Source organism: Chelon labrosus, assembly GCF_963514085.1.
Source record: "Chelon labrosus genome assembly, chromosome: 4".
Lineage (NCBI taxonomy): Eukaryota > Metazoa > Chordata > Actinopteri > Mugiliformes > Mugilidae > Chelon > Chelon labrosus.
In genome coordinates this window covers 32,266,387-32,287,068 of record NC_140340.1, presented here as the reverse complement: position 1 = coordinate 32,287,068, position 20,682 = coordinate 32,266,387, and the positions used below count along the sequence as shown (strand labels likewise).

The window sequence follows — 20,682 nt, the reverse complement described above, 5'->3', positions numbered from 1 at the left end:
CACGTTCTGTCTTGTGATGTGCTCTTATTGTGACCGGGCGTTTGCCATTACAGCCCCTCGACTTTGGAACGCCCTGCCTGAGAACGTAAGGCATGCACAATCAGTGAATTCTTTTAAATCACTTCTTAAAACTCATTTTTATAGACTTGCTTTTATGTGAGGTCTGTCTTTTAACTTTCTTTTTTAACTTTTAACTTGAATTAAATCATTCTATTTTACTGTGTTTTATTTTATTTTATTTTATTTATATTTATTATTTTTGTTATGTGGTTGTTTATGTAATTTAATTTAATTTTTAATTGCTTTTTATTGTCTTCTCAAATATTGTTGGTTGTTCTTATTTTGCCTGAGTATTTTATTCATGCTTGACTGTCAAAGCACTTTGTAAACGCTGTTTTTAAAGGTGCTTTATAAATAAAGGTATTATTATTATTGTCCTGTCCTATGTCTTATCATGGAAGGGGGAGTTTAAGTCATCTTCGGGAAAAATAGCTCAGAATATTGTTTCTGTAAGAAGTGATCAAATCTGCAGAAAGCAGACTTATTGGTCTGGACAGATAAGCGCAAAATTCTGATTGATGCATGCATGTGAATTGTGGTCGCAGGATTTTCTCTTAGTATGTCACACTTTGGCTAACCAGTCCAGCACTTAAAATTGTTTTAGTGAACGTGTAATACCTTCTGTTGTAGCCAATGAACAAACTGCTAAAGCTGAAAGACGAATTCTACATTAACAATTGTATAAGTACACAAAGGATGAGAAAAGACAAAACGCCAAAAACTCAGATATTCACAAAGAGACCAGCAGCCAGGAGGTAGAGAAAAGGAGATTGGTTTACTATAAAGAAGTCGTCGCCAGCAGAAGTTGCAACATCTCATCATACACGCATACATGGTGAATATATCGATGCCATTTTTTGTTGAGTAGATGTACCTTACAAAAGCTGTTATTTTGCGCGTGGAAGCAAGACTTTGACAAGCTGCTGTGATACACATGGTAAAAACTATAAGATTAAAAAAACAGCCAGACAGCATGTGATCAGTTATTAAAAATGCAACTGCAAATGTGCACCAGTAAGATTCTAGACATTGCGGCATTTGGAAATAAAGGCAAACAGAAAAGCCGTAAAACTGCAGGACATTTTATACTTCCCCGTGAAACGTGAGCTGAGATGATGCAGACAGTAAAAAGAGAAGCTCAGCTCAGTGGATGGGAGGGGTGGGGCGTGATCGGGGTTTGGGTTTCCACATGTATGTGTTCAAAGTACCAACCTGCAGTAGTCACACCAAGGTTAAGGAGAATGGACTGCGAAACACTGGCATTTCTAAAAATGTGTGTTGTGTCAACTTGTTATTATATCAGACAGAGTAAATTTATGAATATATGTATTTGTCTGAGACACTCACTAACCTGTTTCTAGATTATGTGTTTTGTTCTCACTATGACTGACTTGGGGACAAAGTTCTTAAATTAAATGGGGATGCTGCTTGGGAGATGATGCAAATTTAAAGATTTAGGTGCTGTCAGTCATGACTGATCATTAAGATCTGACATCAAGTAGAAAAGGTGAGTAGACAACACAGGGAATGAGCTAATCCAAATAAAGTGACGATTTGTGGCTTTGTAAATGCGGAACTGAGTCAGTACCATCAACTGGCCCTGATCTGACTGGTGCCACCAAACCACATAAGTATGACATAGTTGACCATGCAGTGAAATGTTAGGGAATGACCCAGTGCTAAATCCTTATAGTTCAAGTTAAGAGATGTGCAGAAGATTCTGCCGTAAAAGCTACAGTGTTTTATTTGGGGAAACCATTCTGGTGATGATGGTGGAACTGTGGAGCTAACAAAAAGAGAGCCTTACTGCAGAATAGGAGGGTAGGGTATAGACGAGGAGCGGTCTCAGTCAGTGACCCTTGAAAGAGGGCACAGCTGCATAACAATAGATACTGTAATTTAGTTGTAAGCCAAAGATTGGAAGGAGAGTATGCAGGCTCAGATAGATGGAAAATCCATAAGGATGTACATGCGGGACGTTTGTTCCAGGTACGTCAGCTAATGCATGTGTTTCGGCCTCTTAGCAGTTTGTGTGAAACAAATGCTACAGACATTTTTCTGCAAGAGCACTTACTTCTGCTGCACATAAAAGAAAATCTAATGTTTTCCTCTGTCACAACACAAACTTGAAACATCATCAGACGATGCGTGACTGATGCACTTGTATCAACCAGTACCATATATTACAATGTCAAAGCAAAGGGCAGCATCGGGTGAAGAATAATTCTCATTACTTTTTCAAAGTGCAAAAGCTACAATACAAAAGGTGCATGGCAAACTGAGGATGCACCGTCATATTTGGGACTGTTTGTCTTTTCAGATAAAGCATTTTGTGTGTGTGTGTGTGTGGGTGTGTGTGTGTGTGGGTGGGTGGGAACATATTTACAAAGAGGTCTTCTCTTAGGAACTACGTGTGTAGAATACATACCAAATAAGTAATAAGCGACAATATTAATTTTCTTGTGATGAAAAGGTAAATCTGAATAACAACACAGAGTAACAGTAATACAACATGAGTACGAGAAGAGCAGCACAACGGACAAACGTGACCTTTTTCATGGATAGTGACAGGTATATAGTTTCGGTTTTTAAAGCAGAAAAACCTGCTGCTACAAAAATATCTTGAACATGTGTTTGATGCCTCTCATGATAAACAATAACCAATTTAGACACATATTATATATATATATATTGGTAGGCCACTACAAAATAAACTGGTCAAACGTAAGAGATAAAGTCCAACTCCACTTTTTATCAAATGGTTTGGGCCTTCGCGTCGTCTGTTAGTTCCTGATAATGGACACCTTGAAGGGGTTGAAGGGTTTACACCATGGTCACTTACCTAAGGAAAAACGACCAATGTATATTTTCAGAATTTAAAGTTCTGACCCAAGACCCTGAGGGTTTGACGTCTCTACTATCACTGATAGGACGAACCACAGATAGAAAGCCTCACTCAGCTCATAGAAACCTTTTTAATCATCCGTGAGCCAGAACGCTAAAATGATGCTAGCAAGATTCAGAGCCAATAACACTGTGTACAGTTGACTAAACATGTTTGATTACAAGAACAGCTAGCTATCCAACCGCATCATCCCCAAATGAATATCAGAACTTTCACAGAGGCATCGTGTACTGTCTGCTGCCGCCTACGGCCAGTAGAGCAGTGTCGCCCTCTTCCTGTAGCTTGTGTGCAGCAGTTGCCATCCTGTGGTGTTCAGATGATGAGGCTGTAACTGCAAACAGAGGCTCTGACTGGGTCCCTGTGGCTGTTGTTACCCACTCTGGGTATATAGGCTGAGCCCATGCATTAATGTGAACTACCTAGCAGGTGTCCTTTATCAGGAATTAATCAACAAATCAGAACTGAGTATTCACCCTGGCCATGGTATAGCAATGAATATATTAATGACTACTCTATTAATACTATGCACATCATTTAATAAATACAAATATAAATAAATATTTGAAATACAATGTGAACTGTTGTTAACATCTGTCTGATTTAGCACTGCAACGTTTGATAGTGCTGTTAAGTAGCAGGAGCAGCAATGCTAAATTTATGTGAGGAATCCAATAAACACTCCATAATAAGAATAATAAGAATAATAATAATAACAGAAATACAACATAATGAAACTGAATGCAGAATCAGTGAAATATTGAATATATTCCGCTTTGGAATAAACTTAAAAAATAAGGTGATACTTTTGATTTCAAGGGCGCTTGTGAATTCAGTGTATAGATTCTCATGCTGCAAATCTTGTTTGATTTAATTCATGTATTCTAATCATCTTTTTTTTTGTCTGTAATGATTCCCTTTTATAAACTAAAACATTTTGCTAAGGAACGCTGTATAGATCCATCTGTGAAGGTGGGTTCAGACTAAACACAAAACATATTAGAAGTGGTGTGATGGCCTTTAAGGTCATAAGATTTGGAAAAAATAAAAAAATAAATCAAATAACCCAAATGAATGATTGACGCATGTAGGGCTGTAATAACAACCCAGAGTTCAAAATCATGTAAATAACTTTACTTGAATTTAATAAAAGTTTAGTCTGAACACACCTGAACATACAGCTTCTTCCGTAGTAGAAGGAAGCCACACAATGAGCGTCCAGCCTGGCAATAATATATGTCTCAGTTAAAAACTATAGAATTCTTCTGCCACGAAGAAAATGTGACACATCAGTATGTTTTAGAAGAATGTTTAGTATGTAATTACTGTGTTAGATTGACATTGCAACATTTGGTTTGGTATATCGTTTCAAAAATACCAACTGACTTATTTAAGAGTAACAACCGAGATATCAGAGTCAACAGATTTGTGGAAGTCTTGCATCTACAGGGAAGAATAGCCGTCAAAATGTTGACTGTCTACCCAAAGCTGTTCCCTTTTGACAAGAATGGAGGATTAGCCTGCATGCTCACTAGGGAATATGTCTACTTTTGTTTCTCAAGCAAAACTAACGTCTCTGTTGTCTTCCCAGTTCTCTTGCAAGTTTATTAGCATGCTGCAAAATAATATTTTTTGTTGAATCTTTTTTTTTTTTTTTTTTTTTAAAAAAACAAAACAAAAAAATTAATTCATTAAAAGCACACTGTAACAGAACTGCTTGAGCAAGAAAAGGCTTTTCTCGTGGAGGCCATTTTTTTTTTTTTTTTTTTTAAACATCTGCACTACAAAACTGGATTAGAGGTAAGAAAAACATGTCTACCACATACAGTAGTTCAAGGCAAGGTGAAGAAAAGCATGTGGTTTAGTCTGCGGGTGCTACAAAAGAAAGCCAAAATATGTACTTTTACTAACCGGATGAAAACCAAAACGGTGATAGTGCATAGTTTTGCGGGGCACTACATTGTGTGCCAGGGCTGTATACAGCATTCATTAAGACCCAATGACTCGTCTATCAGCTGCGGAAAAAACTAAAATCTTTCATTGCGAAATATCAATATGATAAACATATCTGCCGGCATCCTGTTGAGACTGACGGTTAGATGATGATATGTTACAGGACGGGGCCAGGATGGGCGCGTGTGTTTAACCTCCGTGTTAACTTTACTGGAATGCTACACAGAGGTATGAGGGGCGTATCAGGAAAGACACCAGACCAGAAAATGTTAATACAGGAAACGAACCAAATAAATTCTCTAAAGAAGGCTTGTGGACGCCCCCTAATGCTGAAAGCTGCCCTGAAGGCACACTTCAAGTCTGTGTGGGTAGAGGGCAGGCAGAGCGCAGAGGAAAATGAGCACTGTCTGCTTTGTCCAAACATCACCTCCAGTGGGCCATATTCTTAGAGCTGGAAACATAAATTAAAGGCTTGTGGTCTTATTTCGCTCCTGGTTTCTCCACTTTATCTGCAGAGGAAAGCCTGTACAGTGTCCAGACAGGCCCTGCTGCAGTGTTTCTGTATATTATATGTTTCATATGCTCATATAATCATATGTATGTGATTGCATCTTGTGTGTGGTGCTGCGGTTTGTCGCCCTTGAATCAGAGGGCGACGCTAAGTTCCCCCCTGCTCCACTGCACCGCTATGCCAGAGAATAGATGGCATTGACAGGTGAGGTGGCCTCAGAGCTCTCATTGCCCTCCGTCTCATCCTTGTCCTTTTTCACTGTGTACTGGCCGATGAACGAGCCGTCCTCGTTGAACTGGCCGTCGCCGCCTTCTCCGTAGTCCACCAGGCTGTCATCGCTTTCCTTCACGTTGCCGTCCAGCGAAGTCTGACTGCCCTGCAGAGGCTTGTTGTCCTCGTCACTGCTGCAAAGGAAAAGACAGGAGGTTAAAATAGGAGCGGGGCTTTAGTAGAGGTGTCAGTAGGACATCAGGACCCTATTACTGGCAGAGGATAAAAGAAGAAAGTTAAAAGTTCTGGGGGTTACAGGTAATAACATTATATTCTCTTCAGAGGAGAGAATATAAGATTCATATCTTTCCATTTTTTTTTTTTTTCTCTTAAAATAATTTTTGGCTATATAGTAGAACAGTACTCACATGCTTGTGGATATTTTGGTGTCTGTACTCATACACCTCAAGCATACTGATACAAGGCAGTAGAACGACCAGATCAAACGGGTTACTTGAGGTTTACTGCTGGTGTTTTGTCCCAGCAACAAACACACAGTACATACAACCGTCCGTGCAAACACAAAGAGAGAAAAAGTCCTAATAATTGTCTGTTAGATACTGAAGTGATCTGAAAATACAACATATACGTTAAAAGTTGGTTGATTCCAATAGATTACTGAACCCTGTTTTACATCATACTGTATAAATACAGACTGTTGAATCTTCACATTAGGTTCAGGTAAACTTTATGTTGGATTTTTTTGGGACTGTGTTGTATTGATGTGGTCTAGCATTTAAGTATTGATTCAAGCAGAGAATGAGAAAATCAAAATCTGTCATGTACATAAACCTCAGTTGCTTTTTATACCCATAGATGTTTCTAGATTGTTACTGTAAGAAGCTAAACACTTTTCACACACTTTTTTTTCCTCTATGTGCAAACAGTAATATATATCAAAGACAGGGCTGACGTAAGCACATAAATACTGAACTAAACAATCCTACACACGCATGCTAAATGGTGATCATATTCTGAAATGAGATCAAACAGAACCCCATTGCGTTCATGGAGTTGCGCCTGATTTCAGTTCAGAGCATGGCTGCATGTCTCCTAACCGACGTGAGCAGGAACAGAATTTCATGCGCAGGGAAAAAGAGCTCTACACTAGCATTAGCGCTCTTGTCTAAGATCAAGCCGGTAGCAAACAGCATAACAGCAGCAAATGTGTTTGAAGAATGCAAACGTGAGATATTATCCTGTGGGAATGTCTTGTTTCTCTATTTTCAGATGTCTTCTGAGGGGACTTAATCAACATCGTAGGTTCTCAGGATCACCATGCTTCTTGCCGTAACACAGCTGATACATATTAGAAACCGTACATGTCAATAATAAAGCAACAATGACGTCTCCAGACTCAGCTAATCCAGCTCAGATTAAACCCCAAAATCCAGTATCTGTCTTTGCAGCCAAACTTCAAAAGAGTATGAGAGACAGTGAGAAAAGAAAAGACCCTTTCAGAGTACTGGCCAGTTTCAAGGCGCAAAGATGAAAATATGTTTGACGTAAGATCAATACCATGAGAGTGACATGTGTTGTGTTACTTCCAGTATTATGGATAGGGAATTAAACTATGACTGCAGGGAACAGGGAATGAATATCATCAGTTTGTAGGGGACAGTGTAATATTTAGTATTCACAGTATGTTACTTTCTTGACTTCATTAAGTCTCCGACCCACAGACATGAGTGGACACCTGATATCTTCCCTTCTGCTAGCTGGTTGCTTCGCCCCTTCTGTCTGGGCTCCAACAGAAACACAGGCACATTTTAACACAATTAATCAAGAACATCCCTGTTCAGATGCCTTAATAGTACATTAAATGTTGTTGTTTCACCCCCACGACAAAATCACACTATAATTTTCACTTTTCTAGCCGTAAATAGATAGTTCTGCATTGCCTCCACCCTTCTTTAATGGAGGTAAATTAAAGTTTGTGCTCGGTAGGTGGTAGGAGGAACTGACTCATCACCTGAGTCCTTGAAGCAAACATTAGGGCTTATCGATGTACATTAAAGAAAAAAAGAGAAACACAATTTAATGCAGTGCTGTTTTCCAGGAGAATGACATATGGATTAATGAGGTACTTGGTGAAGTGAGCAAGTCCTCCACAGGTTGTTTTGTCCCTGCCCCCTGATACAGCACAAGATACAAATGTCGTAACTAAGTGACCTGAGTTCCTCAATTTCATCTGCAATAATTACCTTGGTCACTCGAAGGCAGTGTCACTTTGTGCCATTGCTTAAGAATAATATGGTGTAACATAGTGACAATAAAATGGAACTGAGCACAAATATATACATGTAGAGTTGTTTATGGCAGGTTAAATTAGCCATAGTTTTCAAATTTAAATAAAATCACACCTCCAGTTTTAAATAAAATAACTCACAAAGCCTGTAAGTGTAAAAAATAAATAAATACCTGTTGTGGTTTGGTATTTAGCAAGCTTGCTTTCATTGGTTCAATGTACTGCACCGAAATCAGTGAGACAAAGAACTTTCAGAGACAGCCTTATACTTCTGTGACTTCAGAATGTCTTAAAAATTAAACAGGGGCAAGATCCTAAATGCTTCAATTATCATATACACTGCCTGGCCAAAAAGAAAGGCGCCACCAAGTAGCATTGTTTCAATAATCTTCTCCAATGTCACCAGATTTATTTATTTTTTGCATTCATTTTTCACCAAGATCTTGTATTGATGATGGGAGAGTCTGACCACTGCACAAAGCCTTCTCCAGCACATCCCAAAGATTCTCAATGGGGTTAAGGTCTGGACTCTGTGGTGGCCAATCCATGTGTGAAAATGATGTCTCATGCTCCCTGAACCACTCTTTCACAATCTGAGCCCCATGAATCCTGGCATTGTCATCTTGGAATATGATCCATTGATGGAATAACCTGGTCATTCAGTATATTCAGGTAGTCAGCTGACCTCATTCTTTGGACACATAATGTTGCTGAACCTAGACCTGAGCAACTGCAGCAACCCCAGATCATAGCACTGCCCCCACAGGCTTAATAATAATAATAATAATCAATTTTATTTGTATTGCACTTTACATTTAAAGCAATCTCAAAGTGCTACAGGGCAAACAGTTTAAAAATAATGTAAGTTAAATAATCCAGGGTCAAAAATTTTAAATTAAGGTTAAAAAATAAAAATAGAAGAAAGAAAAAAATACAATTTAGTTGTAGGCTTTTTTAAAAAGATATGTTTTTAAGTCCTTTTTAAAAGTATCTGTAGTCTGTGGGGCCCTCAGGTGGTCAGGGAGGGCGTTCCACAGCCTGGGGGCAGCAGAAGCAAAGGCCCTATCACCCATGCTGCAGAGCTTGGTTCTGGGGGTTTGAAGGGTGTTTGAGGTTGCAGACCGGGTGCATGAGGAAGTGTGGGGGGTAAGGAGTTCCTGCAGGTAAAGGGGGGCATGTCCATGAATGCACTGGTGAGTGAGGAGGGAGACCTTGTACTCAATCCTGAGTGGGACAGGGAGCCAGTGAAGGGATTTCAGAATGGGGGTGATGTGGTCATGCTTGCGTACCCTCATCAGGATCCTGGCAGCGCTGTTCTGAATGTACTGGAGTCTCTGGATGCTCTTGCCAGAGATCCCAATGAGGAGTGCATTACAGTAGTCCAGTTGGTAGGGGAGCAGAAGAAGTGGGGGTTGTCCTGGGGTAGAGCTGCGTGTCGTCCGCATAGCAGCGAAATGTTATGCCATGTCTGCTAATAATATTGCCAAGGGGAAGCATGTAGAGAGAAAAGAGGGTGGGGCCCAGCACAGAGCCCTGAGGAACACCGCAGGTGACGTTGTGGGTGTGTGACTTGGCTTTGCCCAGGGCAACATACTCAGTTCTGTCGGTCAGGTAAGAGGTGAACCAGTTGTGAACATTTTCTGAGAGTCCAATGGTGCATTGCAGGCGGTGGAGAAGGATATTGTGGTCTACTGTATCAAAGGCAGCTGTGAGGTCCAGGAGGATGAGTAGTGATGGGGAACCAGTATCTGCTGCCATCAGGAGGTCTTTGGTGACCCTGACCAAGGCTGTTTCTGTGCTATGGCCAGGGCGAAAACCAGACTGAAACTTCTCATACAGGTTATTGAGTCTGAGGTGATCATGGAGTTGTGCTGCAACTATTTTTTCCAGAACCTTTGATAGGAATGGAAGATTGGAAATGGGCCTGTAGTTGGAGAGAACTTCTGGATCTAGGGTGCGTTTTTTCAGTAGAGGTCTGATGACCGCAGTTTTTAATGCAGATGGGATATGGCCGGCCAGGAGGGAGTAGTTAATGATCTTGGTGATGAATGGAGAGATGGCAGAGATATTTGCCTTCAGCATGGCTGAAGGGAAAGGGTCAAGGGCACAGGTGGACGGCTTCATTTTTTTCATGATGTCCTCTACTTCCTCCTGTGTGGCATCAGAGAAAGTGCAGAGCGGCTGGACAATCTCAAGCGGTGGTTCAGCAGTTGGGAGGGGCAGGACCTCAGTGGTGGAGAGGTGAGAGCGGATGGTGTTAACTTTTTGTTTAAAGAAAGTGATGTGCATGTTGCACCTCTCTTCGGTGGTCTCAGAGTGGGAGGGTGAGGGGGGTTTAAGAAGGTGATTTATTGTTGAAAAAAGTTGTTTGGAGTCACCGGGGCTGTTGTTGATGATGTTGGAATAGAACCTGGAACGTGCATCCCTCAGAGCTTCTGCATACGCCCTCCTATGTTCCCTGTATGCCTGTTTGTGGACAGTCAATCCAGAGGCCTTGAGCCGTCGCTCAAGGACACGCCCAGCCGCCTTCATCTTTCGCAGCTCGCAGGTGTACCAGGGTGCTGAGCGCGAGAATGAGACTGTCCTGGATGTTAAGGGGGCGTGGAGGTCCAGGAGATTACTCAGGGACTGGTTGTAGAAGTCCACAGAGTCATCAACAGAAAGGAAGTCAGTAGAGCCAGAGGAGAGAAGTTGAAGGTCCAGGGCCAGGGCATCCGCATTAATGTTTTTCATTTTTCTGAAATGGATCTGTCGCTTTGGTTTGGTGTGGGTGGGGGGGAAAGGCAGCTCCATTGACACGACTTTGTGATCTGAAACCCCAAGATCGTAGACCTGTAGGTTGCTGATGGGGGCGGAGTTAGAGATGACCAGATCAAGTGTGTGTCCCCTGCAATGTGTGGGGACATCAACATGTTGTTGTAGGTTGATGGAGTCTAGCAATTGAAGAAAATCAGCAGCTGGACGACATGAGGGGGTGTCGACATGAATGTTTACATCACCCAGGATTATGGTATTGGCAGAGGTAGCACAGAGTGTTGTGAGGAGATCAGACATTTCTGGGATGAAGGCAGAATTTGGTTTTGGGGGTCGATAGATAAGGAGAACAGTCATGGGAAAGGGGGGCTTACATTTAAATGCAAGACATTCACAGGAAGATGTTGTAGGCAGCGAGATGGGGGATAACTCCAAGTCCTGTCGGTAAATGACAGCTAGGCCACCACCGCGGCCAGTGCTGCGAGCTGCCTCCAAATAACTGTAGCCGGGGGGACAGGCTTCATTTAGGGCAGAGTAAACCTCGGGTTGGTGCCAGGTTTCTGTCAGACACATGAAGTCAAGTCCTTTCTCCCTGATGTGTTCTTCAATCAGTGTGGATTTATTGTTGATAGATTGAGTGTTAAAAAGTTCGAATTTGACCAGTGACTGTGGGGTGAATCTCTGTACAGAGCGCAAAACATTAAAATCCACTCCACGCATCTGGCAGGGATTTGCCTCCCCACCGGAGTCCACAGTGTGGTATGCAGAGTTGCAAACAGGAGTGGACCGTCCAGGAGAGCCGCACAGTAGACACTAGGCATGATGGGAGCATCACTTCATCTGCCTCTCTTCTTACCCTGATGGTTCTCCACTATCCTTCCAGTTTTTAATAATGCGTTGGACAGTTCTTAACCCAGTTTTAGTAGTTTCTACAATCTCCTTAGATGTTTTCTCTTCTTGATGCATGCCAATGATTTGACCCTTCTCAAACAGACTAACATCTTTTCCACGACCACAGGATGTGTCTTTAGACATGGTTGTTGAAGAAATGAGAAGCTACTCATTGCATCAGTTGGGGTTAAATAACTTGTTGCCAGCTGAAAGATAATCACCCATGCAGTAATTATACAATATCCTACCTGTCTGATTAGTTAAATCCAGGTGGAGACTTTTTTTTTTGGCCAGGCAGTGTATTAGGTGCTTTTATTTAGTAGAGAAGGCGAGAGAAGTAACAGATAGAGTTTCAGATAATGCAAAATGCAAGCTTGCATTAGCAGTATTTGCACAGACTCGTGATAATGTTTTAAATCAAACATGCTTTGAAACATTTTCATTTAAATGAAAACAACATTAGGATATCAACAAGTCAGGGTGGTTGGTTTAAGACAATGCAACAAGCTGTGGACAACTGCATTGTCTTACAGTAAGGTTAACAGGTTAACATGATTCAGGAGGTAATACAGGAGGCTCTTCTCATTCCATACCTTTCAAGAGATCTTTGGGGCAATGAAAATAAATCCAAAATGTGACAAAGGACACAGATGTGAAGTAGGGTGGGTAGAACAGAAACACAGTCATGAGACAGATGGAAAACGAGGCATGCTTAATAAGCAGATACTGAAAGACATGTCACAGCAAGGAGGTGAGACACAGCATTATTATTATTATGAGGACATCCAAAAAATAGAATTTTAAGCATTTTATAAAATAAATGTTCATTCTGTTCATCTGTTCTTGTCCATATGAGAAACCCCTAGCCTACAGCATTTGCGGAGCTACAGTTGTAAAAGCGCAATCTTCTAATAACTAAATGTAAACCGAGAAAAATAGATTTAGATTTAGACTTAGATAAACTTTATTCATCCACAAGGGAAATTGCTTGGTCGCAGTAGCTTAGTTGTACATAAAAAAACACTTTTAAGAACCTCAGATAAAAGAAAGTTTAAATAAAATTAAAATAAGTAAAATAAAATAAAAATAGTATCAGCAAAAATGTACAAATTAGCATATTAGCATATGGACAAATGTACATGAAATAGAGACGGAAGAATATAATATATAGAATAAAATATATTCTATAGTACAGTCTATATATTGTTCTATTTTTCTCGGTTTACATTTACGTTATATTGTTTACCTTGTGTGTTATGTGCAATTACTACTGTAGTACTTTATTTTTTTACTACTGGCTGAAGGTACATGAATACATTTCAGTGTGCATTGTACTATGTATAACTGTGCACGTGACAAATAAAACCTTATCTTATGTTAACTACACCGTCTAAATTATTTTCTGGCAGTAGGGTTGGGTTGTGAACAAGCCAGCACTTTATTCAGTTTTCTTAAATCTGATTATTTAGGGAAATGTAAGTCCTGGGTGATATTATATATATATATATACAGCTCTGGAAAAAATTAAGAGACATCGCTACATCTATGGCAGCCAGTCCATTCCAGTGTTTGCTCGATTCCAACACAAGCCTCCTCACTCTCCTTACTGAGACACTGATCAGGTGATCACCTGAACCAAATCTTATTTTATGAGGAAGATTATAAAAAAACCACTGCAGTGATTAAAGACTGAGATTATCCCACCAATAATGATTTCTAAACTCTTCCTAAGTTAAAATATTAGTCTTGTGTTGTTTAATAAATGTTTTCTTTGCATTATTCGAGGTCTGAAAACACTGCATCTTTTTTGTTATTTTGACCAGTTGTCATTTTCTGCCAATAAATGCTCTAAATATTTTAATTTCAAATTTGAGAGAAATGTTGTCAGCACTTTATAGAATGAAACAAAAATGTTCGTTTTAATACATACATAGCAAAACCAGCAAAACTGATCATTTTGCAGTGGTCTCTTATTTTTTTCCAGAGCTGTATATGTGAACAGTTGGCGCAACAGTCAGTGTGTTACTAGATGCTGGAGAAAAAGACAGGTGTGAAGTGAAGAAGCTTGAAGAATTCAGAACATGTGGTTGGGTGTTTTTGTTTTTTTTTTACTTCGTGCAAAGCACCAAAAGCAGGAGATCTAGTGTAATCCTTCAGTACACAGGAAACACACAGCTACAGTGTAAACAGCAGGCAGCAGAGCTTTGTTCACATCCTATACCTATGACTGTCTGAGTGCTTGTATGTTTTTATGCGTAATTTTATTAAAAACCTTTGCCAAACTCTCAATGCTTAGCAGTTAACTGGTTAGTACAACGCTTTTGTGTTTTTATTCCTTATTCCTTTTATTCCTGACAGCTGTATCTTAAATTGTATTTAACCTGAAGGAGGTGAAGAAAACACATGAGGCTTTGCACAACAATCATGTAAAACCTCTGCATTTTTTTGCATTGCATTGTGAAGAATTTTCTATTTCCCAGATTACGAGGTTGTTAGTTAGTTTGTTTGGATTTTCTATTATTTGCCCCACTAAATGTTGTCTAGATGTTTGTTTCTTAAATCAGTTCCTTGTGTGAAGCGTAATCCATTCTGCCCCCTGACCTGTACAACCATCTCCTGCCCTGTGCACCTGGTGGCGGATGTGTTTTAATTGTCAGTCGGCAGAGAGAAAAAGACGCAATTAACCAAAAGGTACAGACCATGTTAGCTGGAACTACAGATGGGACAGATATGAACCGTGAAGGGCTGAATGTGGTTAGGGCGATGGATGCCTTTTTTATTTGTAGTTTGGCTTTGCTCTGCACCCAGCTAGTTGATTATCTTTTCCTGTTGCCCCGAATCAAATCAGCCTCAAAATACTTACCTTAAGGCAAACGATCTTTCTGTTTTCCCACACAGTCCACTTTAGCTTCACTGATTCAATAGTTACCGCTGACACGAAGATAAACTGGGGACTGTTGATTTGTTTGACACATAACAAACCAAAGCATGCCCTGTCCCTTTCTCTGCTAATAAGATGTACTACAGTTCCTGCAGGGTCAGCCCCTTTCAGTGTCATCACCTGTCTATCATGTTTCTCAAATAGCTCAGTAAAAGCAAAAGCAACGTATTTGGACTCATATTTCTGACGCCATGAACTAAAACTGTTCACTCTTTCCAGATTGAACAAAGAGTCAAGAGGCTTATTGCCCCGTTTGGTCTCACCAAACGAGCAGCTCCTTACCCAGAAGCCCCCACCACCCCCACCTGCTCCCCCCTACATGCGCAGGCCAAGAGAGATGACGTGCCAAAACCAAAGTACCTGTTCTCGTTTTCGTTCCTGTCAGGGACAGATGACCCATTTCAGCGTGGAGGAGAGAGAGGGACGAGATGTGAGGAAACATGGGAGGCAGCAAGAGAGAGGAAGGAAGGAAGGAGAACAAGCTCCACATGTAACATGCATGCAAATCCTTTCATGCACAACAACACATACACACACACACACACAGAGAGAGCTGAGTGAACTTGTTTAGCACCGGGGATGGAGTCTGGGTCAGAATCAGAGAAAAGCAATTACCTTTGGTGTGAGAAAGGGTTGGGTATTAATATTAGGCTCATTTTTGATTAATAAACAACACAACACAACACAACACTGTCAAGCCATAATAAATGCTGATTGCACCTCTTTTGGAAGCAGTGCTCTATCAATCAAGCACTACAATTTCACACTTTTAGTAAAAACCTTTCATACCAAAGCAGAGCTGTATGTATGTATTACTTGGCAATAGGCTGAATACTATATTATGTGCATATGTATAAACTGTATGTGTGTGTCTGCATGTGTGCAATAAACAGTCAAATATATACTGTTGTCTTTTCATCAGTGAGATCCAAGTTCAAAAGCACAGTGTCGTGCAGTTACAGGCTTAAAAGTTGTAGAATCACTCTCACACAAAGTTAGAGCACGTGTATCTGAAATTTAGAAAGCAGGTTAAATTCAACATGTTTTTAGTCAGAGCGGGTAGTAGCTGAAGAAAAAGACACTAAGCCACAGAGATCAGTGGAACCTGGAAGGAGCAAAAGACACATCACTGAGTAAAACATCCCGTACAGACGTTCCATATGGATATACGTAGATCTAAATGTTATATGGGTGAGTAAACGATCGCATTTTATGCCAGAAATAAAGTCCAGGTTGTAAAAAGTGGTAATTCCCCTTTACTTAAGTTAATAAATGAAACTTTAATGGATCATTTTTATTTAAACCTGTACATTACTATTATTAAACTGACTGGAACATTAATTTGTTACCACCAGGCAAAAGCATCAATCACCCAACATTGCCCCGTGCTGCACCTGTTCAGCGTCTTAATGCCATTGTATGCATACAGTTGACCAGTCACATAAGCTACTATAACCCCTGAGCTGCTTACATCCTAAACAATTTAAAATTATCTGAAAAGGTCAACGTTGAAGCTAAATGCTGGAGATGTAGTAATTGGTACAATAAGTTATAATGGCAGGCAGAGAGCAGTCTGTTTTTTATACTTACTGGTAATCAAAAGATCCATCCTGGTCTTTCTGATCCACTGGGTCCAATGGGAGATCTTTTTTATCACGGACTGACAAGATAAGGACAAAAATTATATTTACAGCATTCACTGTGAGCTCCGCTGACATACAGAGTGAGTTAGAGTACCATATGATACACAGAATCATTCACGTGTGTGTTGAGGGGTTTCTGGAGTTAGTTTGAATCTGTCAGTGGGTCTTCATCTGGAGATTTAGTCCTCTGCTTTTATTTATTAAATTTAAACTGTGCCCCAATACCATACCCAACCCCTGAGATAAACAGTATTTCAGTCCAAAAATTGTATGCTTGTGAAACAAAATGCTTACTGAAACATTCAGTCGCTGCCTCGATCAGTACTGATAACATTTTTACTCCCAGCATGAATTACTTGCATTAGTCTTTCTTTGTAAGTCATTGTTACTGTGTGTTGAAATCCTTAGTGTTACTTTTAGTTTTTTAATTTTATTAACGGCATCACAGTTCAGCACCTACCTATATATTTTGCAAAACCAGTCACGCAACCACCACCTAGACATTATAGAAACTGTAAAACATCAACATAATTCTTAAGAGTTCTGCAGTTCTGAACCCTATGTCTATCCGTGTGTGTGTGTGTGTGTGTGTGTGTGTGCGTGTTATAAAATGGTTTGGGAGTAATAAAACATTCAACAAAATCCACAAATGTGGGTATAGACAGGTAACTTGATCTGATAAACAGCAGAAACTTTTCTGTACTTATATTTTCTGTGCCAGCTGATTAGAAACAGATGCTGATAATGTTCTGGTGATGACAAACAATAAAAGCCTAAATACAGTGGGATAATTCATTACTAATTACCATTTTTAGCAGCACTCTACATCCCAAGCTACCAAATAATCATACGTTTGTGAGTCAAAAGAAAACATTTCAATATGAAGCATGTTTGTAAAGATTACTGCGCAGCCTCACCTGGGTATTTACCCCCACGACTCCTCTTGATGAAGCAAACGATGAGGAGGATCAGTATAATGAGAGCGATGGCACACATCAAGCCGATGAACCAGCCCTGAGTGGCTATGTCCACCTGGTCTATGTAGGCTGGACACAGAGGAACATGCACCAAAGGCAGAGCAGGAGAGGAGAGAGGAGAGGGAAACCAGAGTGAGTTTTGTCAAGGCAACCATCAGTCAGAGCACAACAAAACAGATATTCTGTTCTCGTCCCATACCAGCCGGCATGTCAACAGCTCAGCTCCAACTTCTCATCATTTTCCCCACAAGCTCATTTCCAGATGATGTTAGTAAAATGAATCCCATCCACAAACAACAAGGTGTGTGAATTTTAAACAGAGGTTTATGATCTGAACAGTCACCGAAAAGTACCGGGCTTCAACAGAATGACTGACATCTACAGCAATGTTTCCATAAAGACACAACCGCCTAAATCAATTCACCAAAGTTCCATATCAAGTGTAGTTTCGCTTTTGTAAAAAAAAAAAATAATAATAATAATAAACAAACAGATAATTCTTTCCTCGGTTTTCCTTTGTACAGCAGTGGTGATATTAAAAGTTCACGCCTTTTTTTTACAGATTCACCGCGGGATATTCTTTCTGCTGCTGCTGCCTATTAATTGAAGCATAAACAATTAACATTATGTGTTGTTTATTGTTTAAACGTTGTACTGGAAAGTGGAAACCAGGAGCAATGCCTTTTTGGATTTCAACATTTGTAGACTGAGCTACGCCACATTCACGTCATGCAGGAGGGAAAGTAAGAATTGCCAGTCACGTCATTGGCCAACTCAAGCTGGCAGCTCTCAGTCTGGAAATTCCCCAGAATTAGCTTTATTTTAACAAAGGTCACACTATGTAGATGTTCCTTAAAAAATGTTTGCTTGAAAACCTGTTAATGGTGACTTTATAATATAATAGTGTAATATTACCAAATATTCAACTGCATGTGAGGGTTAAAAATATTTTAGTATCTTGACATGTTGGACATTGTCTGACCTTTGCTCGCTTTTACTAGAACCACCGTGCTTTTTATTTCCAAGTTCATATTGGGGATTTTAAAGCTCAAGCGGAAGGGAAGCTCTGAAGGGAAGCTAGGTAAATAGTAACCAAAAAATGGATCAGGTTAACTGAAACCGGACCAGAAATATGAACTGACATATCCAACAAAGCAATAACAATAAGGTGCAGCAGGTCAAGCTGCAACTGGCAGGACACAAGACAAAAAGACCTGAGTAATAATAATAGTCGCAAGCAATTGCAGTTGTTCATCATAATTTATGATACATTTCACACAGAAGCAAAGCATGTGATGTCTCACTGTCAAACTGTAAGCTGTACCATACATACATAGCTTAAATATGTTATGCCTAGGCACACCAATCCAAGAAGATTTTAAATGTACACACATAGAATGCATCAGATGAACGTATCTCAGGAAGTTCTGCTCTCACCAAAATGCAACTTTCACCTCCTTTCATAAATTACTGATACTGCCCATGTAGACAGCCATGCTGAAATCTGATGTCCTGGCTTGAGCTGTCTTAGTACTCTGCCTGACTAGACTTTACTTCAGAAAAAACATGCAAGTTACTAAAAGCAAACATGACAACTCACCTTGACTGACCTACTGTAGATTTTACTGTTTAAGCGACTGACTTGCACCCAGAACTGCCCACCTGGCAGGAAACCTGGCTCCACCAGGCCAGATATGGTCTCACCTGCTTTGGTCTTAAAGATGATAGTTTCACTGCTGATGCTGATGAACTCATGGGAGTACACCCTCAGGTGGTACTTGGCACCTGCGCTCAGGTCTGCCACAGTAACGGGGGGCTGATCAGTCACCGGTACAAGTTTCTTCGTCTTGTCGCCTTGGAGACACAAGAAATGCGCCAATCACACTCCAGGGGGTGTGGCCTTTGTTCCACAGTAACGGGTGTGCTTACTTGCAAAGGTCACTGTATCACAATGCTTTGCAGGGAGACTGTTCCTTTCTGTTTGATAGCAGAAGGTGAATTGAGACGGACAACAATGCAGTACCTTTCCTCATCATAAAGATTATTTAACTGGTTTACACTATAGATGAATATGCATGAAGTAGTTTAAGACTTTTAAGTGTGAAAGTGATGTGCAACTCTACTATATTTTCTGGAGAAAACTCATCTAAGAGAGGAGAAGAAGGCCACAAGGAGCAGGCGCTTCTTCTGGCAAAATCACATGCCTCACACTACTAAGCCACCCCATGAATTCTATTGTGTTTCCATTTGGTGGCATTCATAGAGGCCTTTACAGAATTTCTGGGTTTGTGGGTAACATGGGGCTAACATGGCAAAGCATTGTTCGTCTCAATTATTCACAGTGCCACACTCTCACGTCCATGAGATCAAAAAAGAAAAGAAAAGAAAAGAAAAGAGAAAACAGCAACAACATCCCACATCATTCCAGTGGAAAGACGTGCCTGTCATGACATGACCGAGCTATGAGCGTGACCCTGAAGTGGCAGTGAGAGGAAGGGTCAGCCAAGGCGTGGTGACATCATGCATCATGCTGCCATCTACTACATGTAGATGTGACACAAGTTTGATGTCATCCAACAGAACTCATTCCAAAGCCATGCGGTTCATACCAGTCCTACAACAAGCCAAGGAGAAAGTCTAATGCAGACCCAAAAGAAGACAAAGAACTGCAGCATTGATGTCCCTTGATTGAAAACTCAAATTAAAACAGACCGGACCAGCAAACAGGGACGTTTCATAACACTTTTACTGAAGCTAAAAATTGTATCTTTGGTAAACAGAGCTGATGCTGATTCTGATGCAGGTGAAATTAAAAAATAAATGTTACATTAAGATAGCTCTCTAGAAAAATATAAATCAGTGTGCCAGCCTTCCTAATAGCCGTGTCCTGGAGGATAAACAAAGGTCAGCATGTTTCCTATGTTCCCTATAGTCGTCATGTCTCATTTCCTTTTACTGACAAGAATATGCAGTTGTGTTCTCTTTTGCCACCAAAGCATCAGCCTCGACAGTACCTAACCCACTTCTGACAAACATGCACAGACCCCCGAGTCAGTCAGGAAAACAGAGGGAGGATGATGGGTTGATGATGAGGCTCAGGGAGGGTCTGGAGCTCCCTGCCCCTCCTGCTTAGTTAGAACTTTGAGCCTTGACAATGGAGAGTAGGGGACAGGTGGGAGGAGAGGTTACCATCCGATCAGTCTCACCAAACCCCCCCTTGCAATTGCGGTCTCTCCCTTCCTCTATTTGTTCATACTGATTAAACCACAACCCAAGTACAGTACACACACAAAAAAACTTCATCCTCCCATGTTTCCACCCTCGATTAAAGATGACAGATGGAACTGGTTGAAGTGGTAGACGGCATTAAGAAAAGTCACACACAAAAGAGCAATCTTAACCAGTTCTAGGACTCCACACAAAGAGGGACGGTGTGTTTTATAGGAGCAGGATTCAAAAATGCTTAACACCCAATCCAAAGCAAAAAAAAAAAAAGCAAGTGATAACGGATGCATGGACGGCCAAATGAAAT

General features: G+C 40.5%; 1 protein-coding gene across 1 annotated transcript in view; it reads right to left on the bottom strand.

Annotated features, from left to right (window-relative positions):
• Positions 1-860: 860 nt before the first annotated feature.
• The window catches only part of nfasca (neurofascin homolog (chicken) a), a 62,232-nt gene continuing 42,410 nt past the window's right edge, over positions 861-20,682 (bottom strand). The window contains exons 28-32 of the mRNA XM_084543959.1: positions 18,855-19,004; positions 17,091-17,219; positions 16,634-16,669; positions 16,121-16,190; positions 861-5,830 (exon numbers count right to left, since the gene is read on the bottom strand). Coding sequence (XP_084400085.1) covers positions 5,602-5,830; positions 16,121-16,190; positions 16,634-16,669; positions 17,091-17,219; positions 18,855-19,004 — 614 coding nt within the window. The 3' untranslated portion in view covers positions 861-5,601. The remainder of the gene's footprint in view (positions 5,831-16,120; positions 16,191-16,633; positions 16,670-17,090; positions 17,220-18,854; positions 19,005-20,682) is intronic.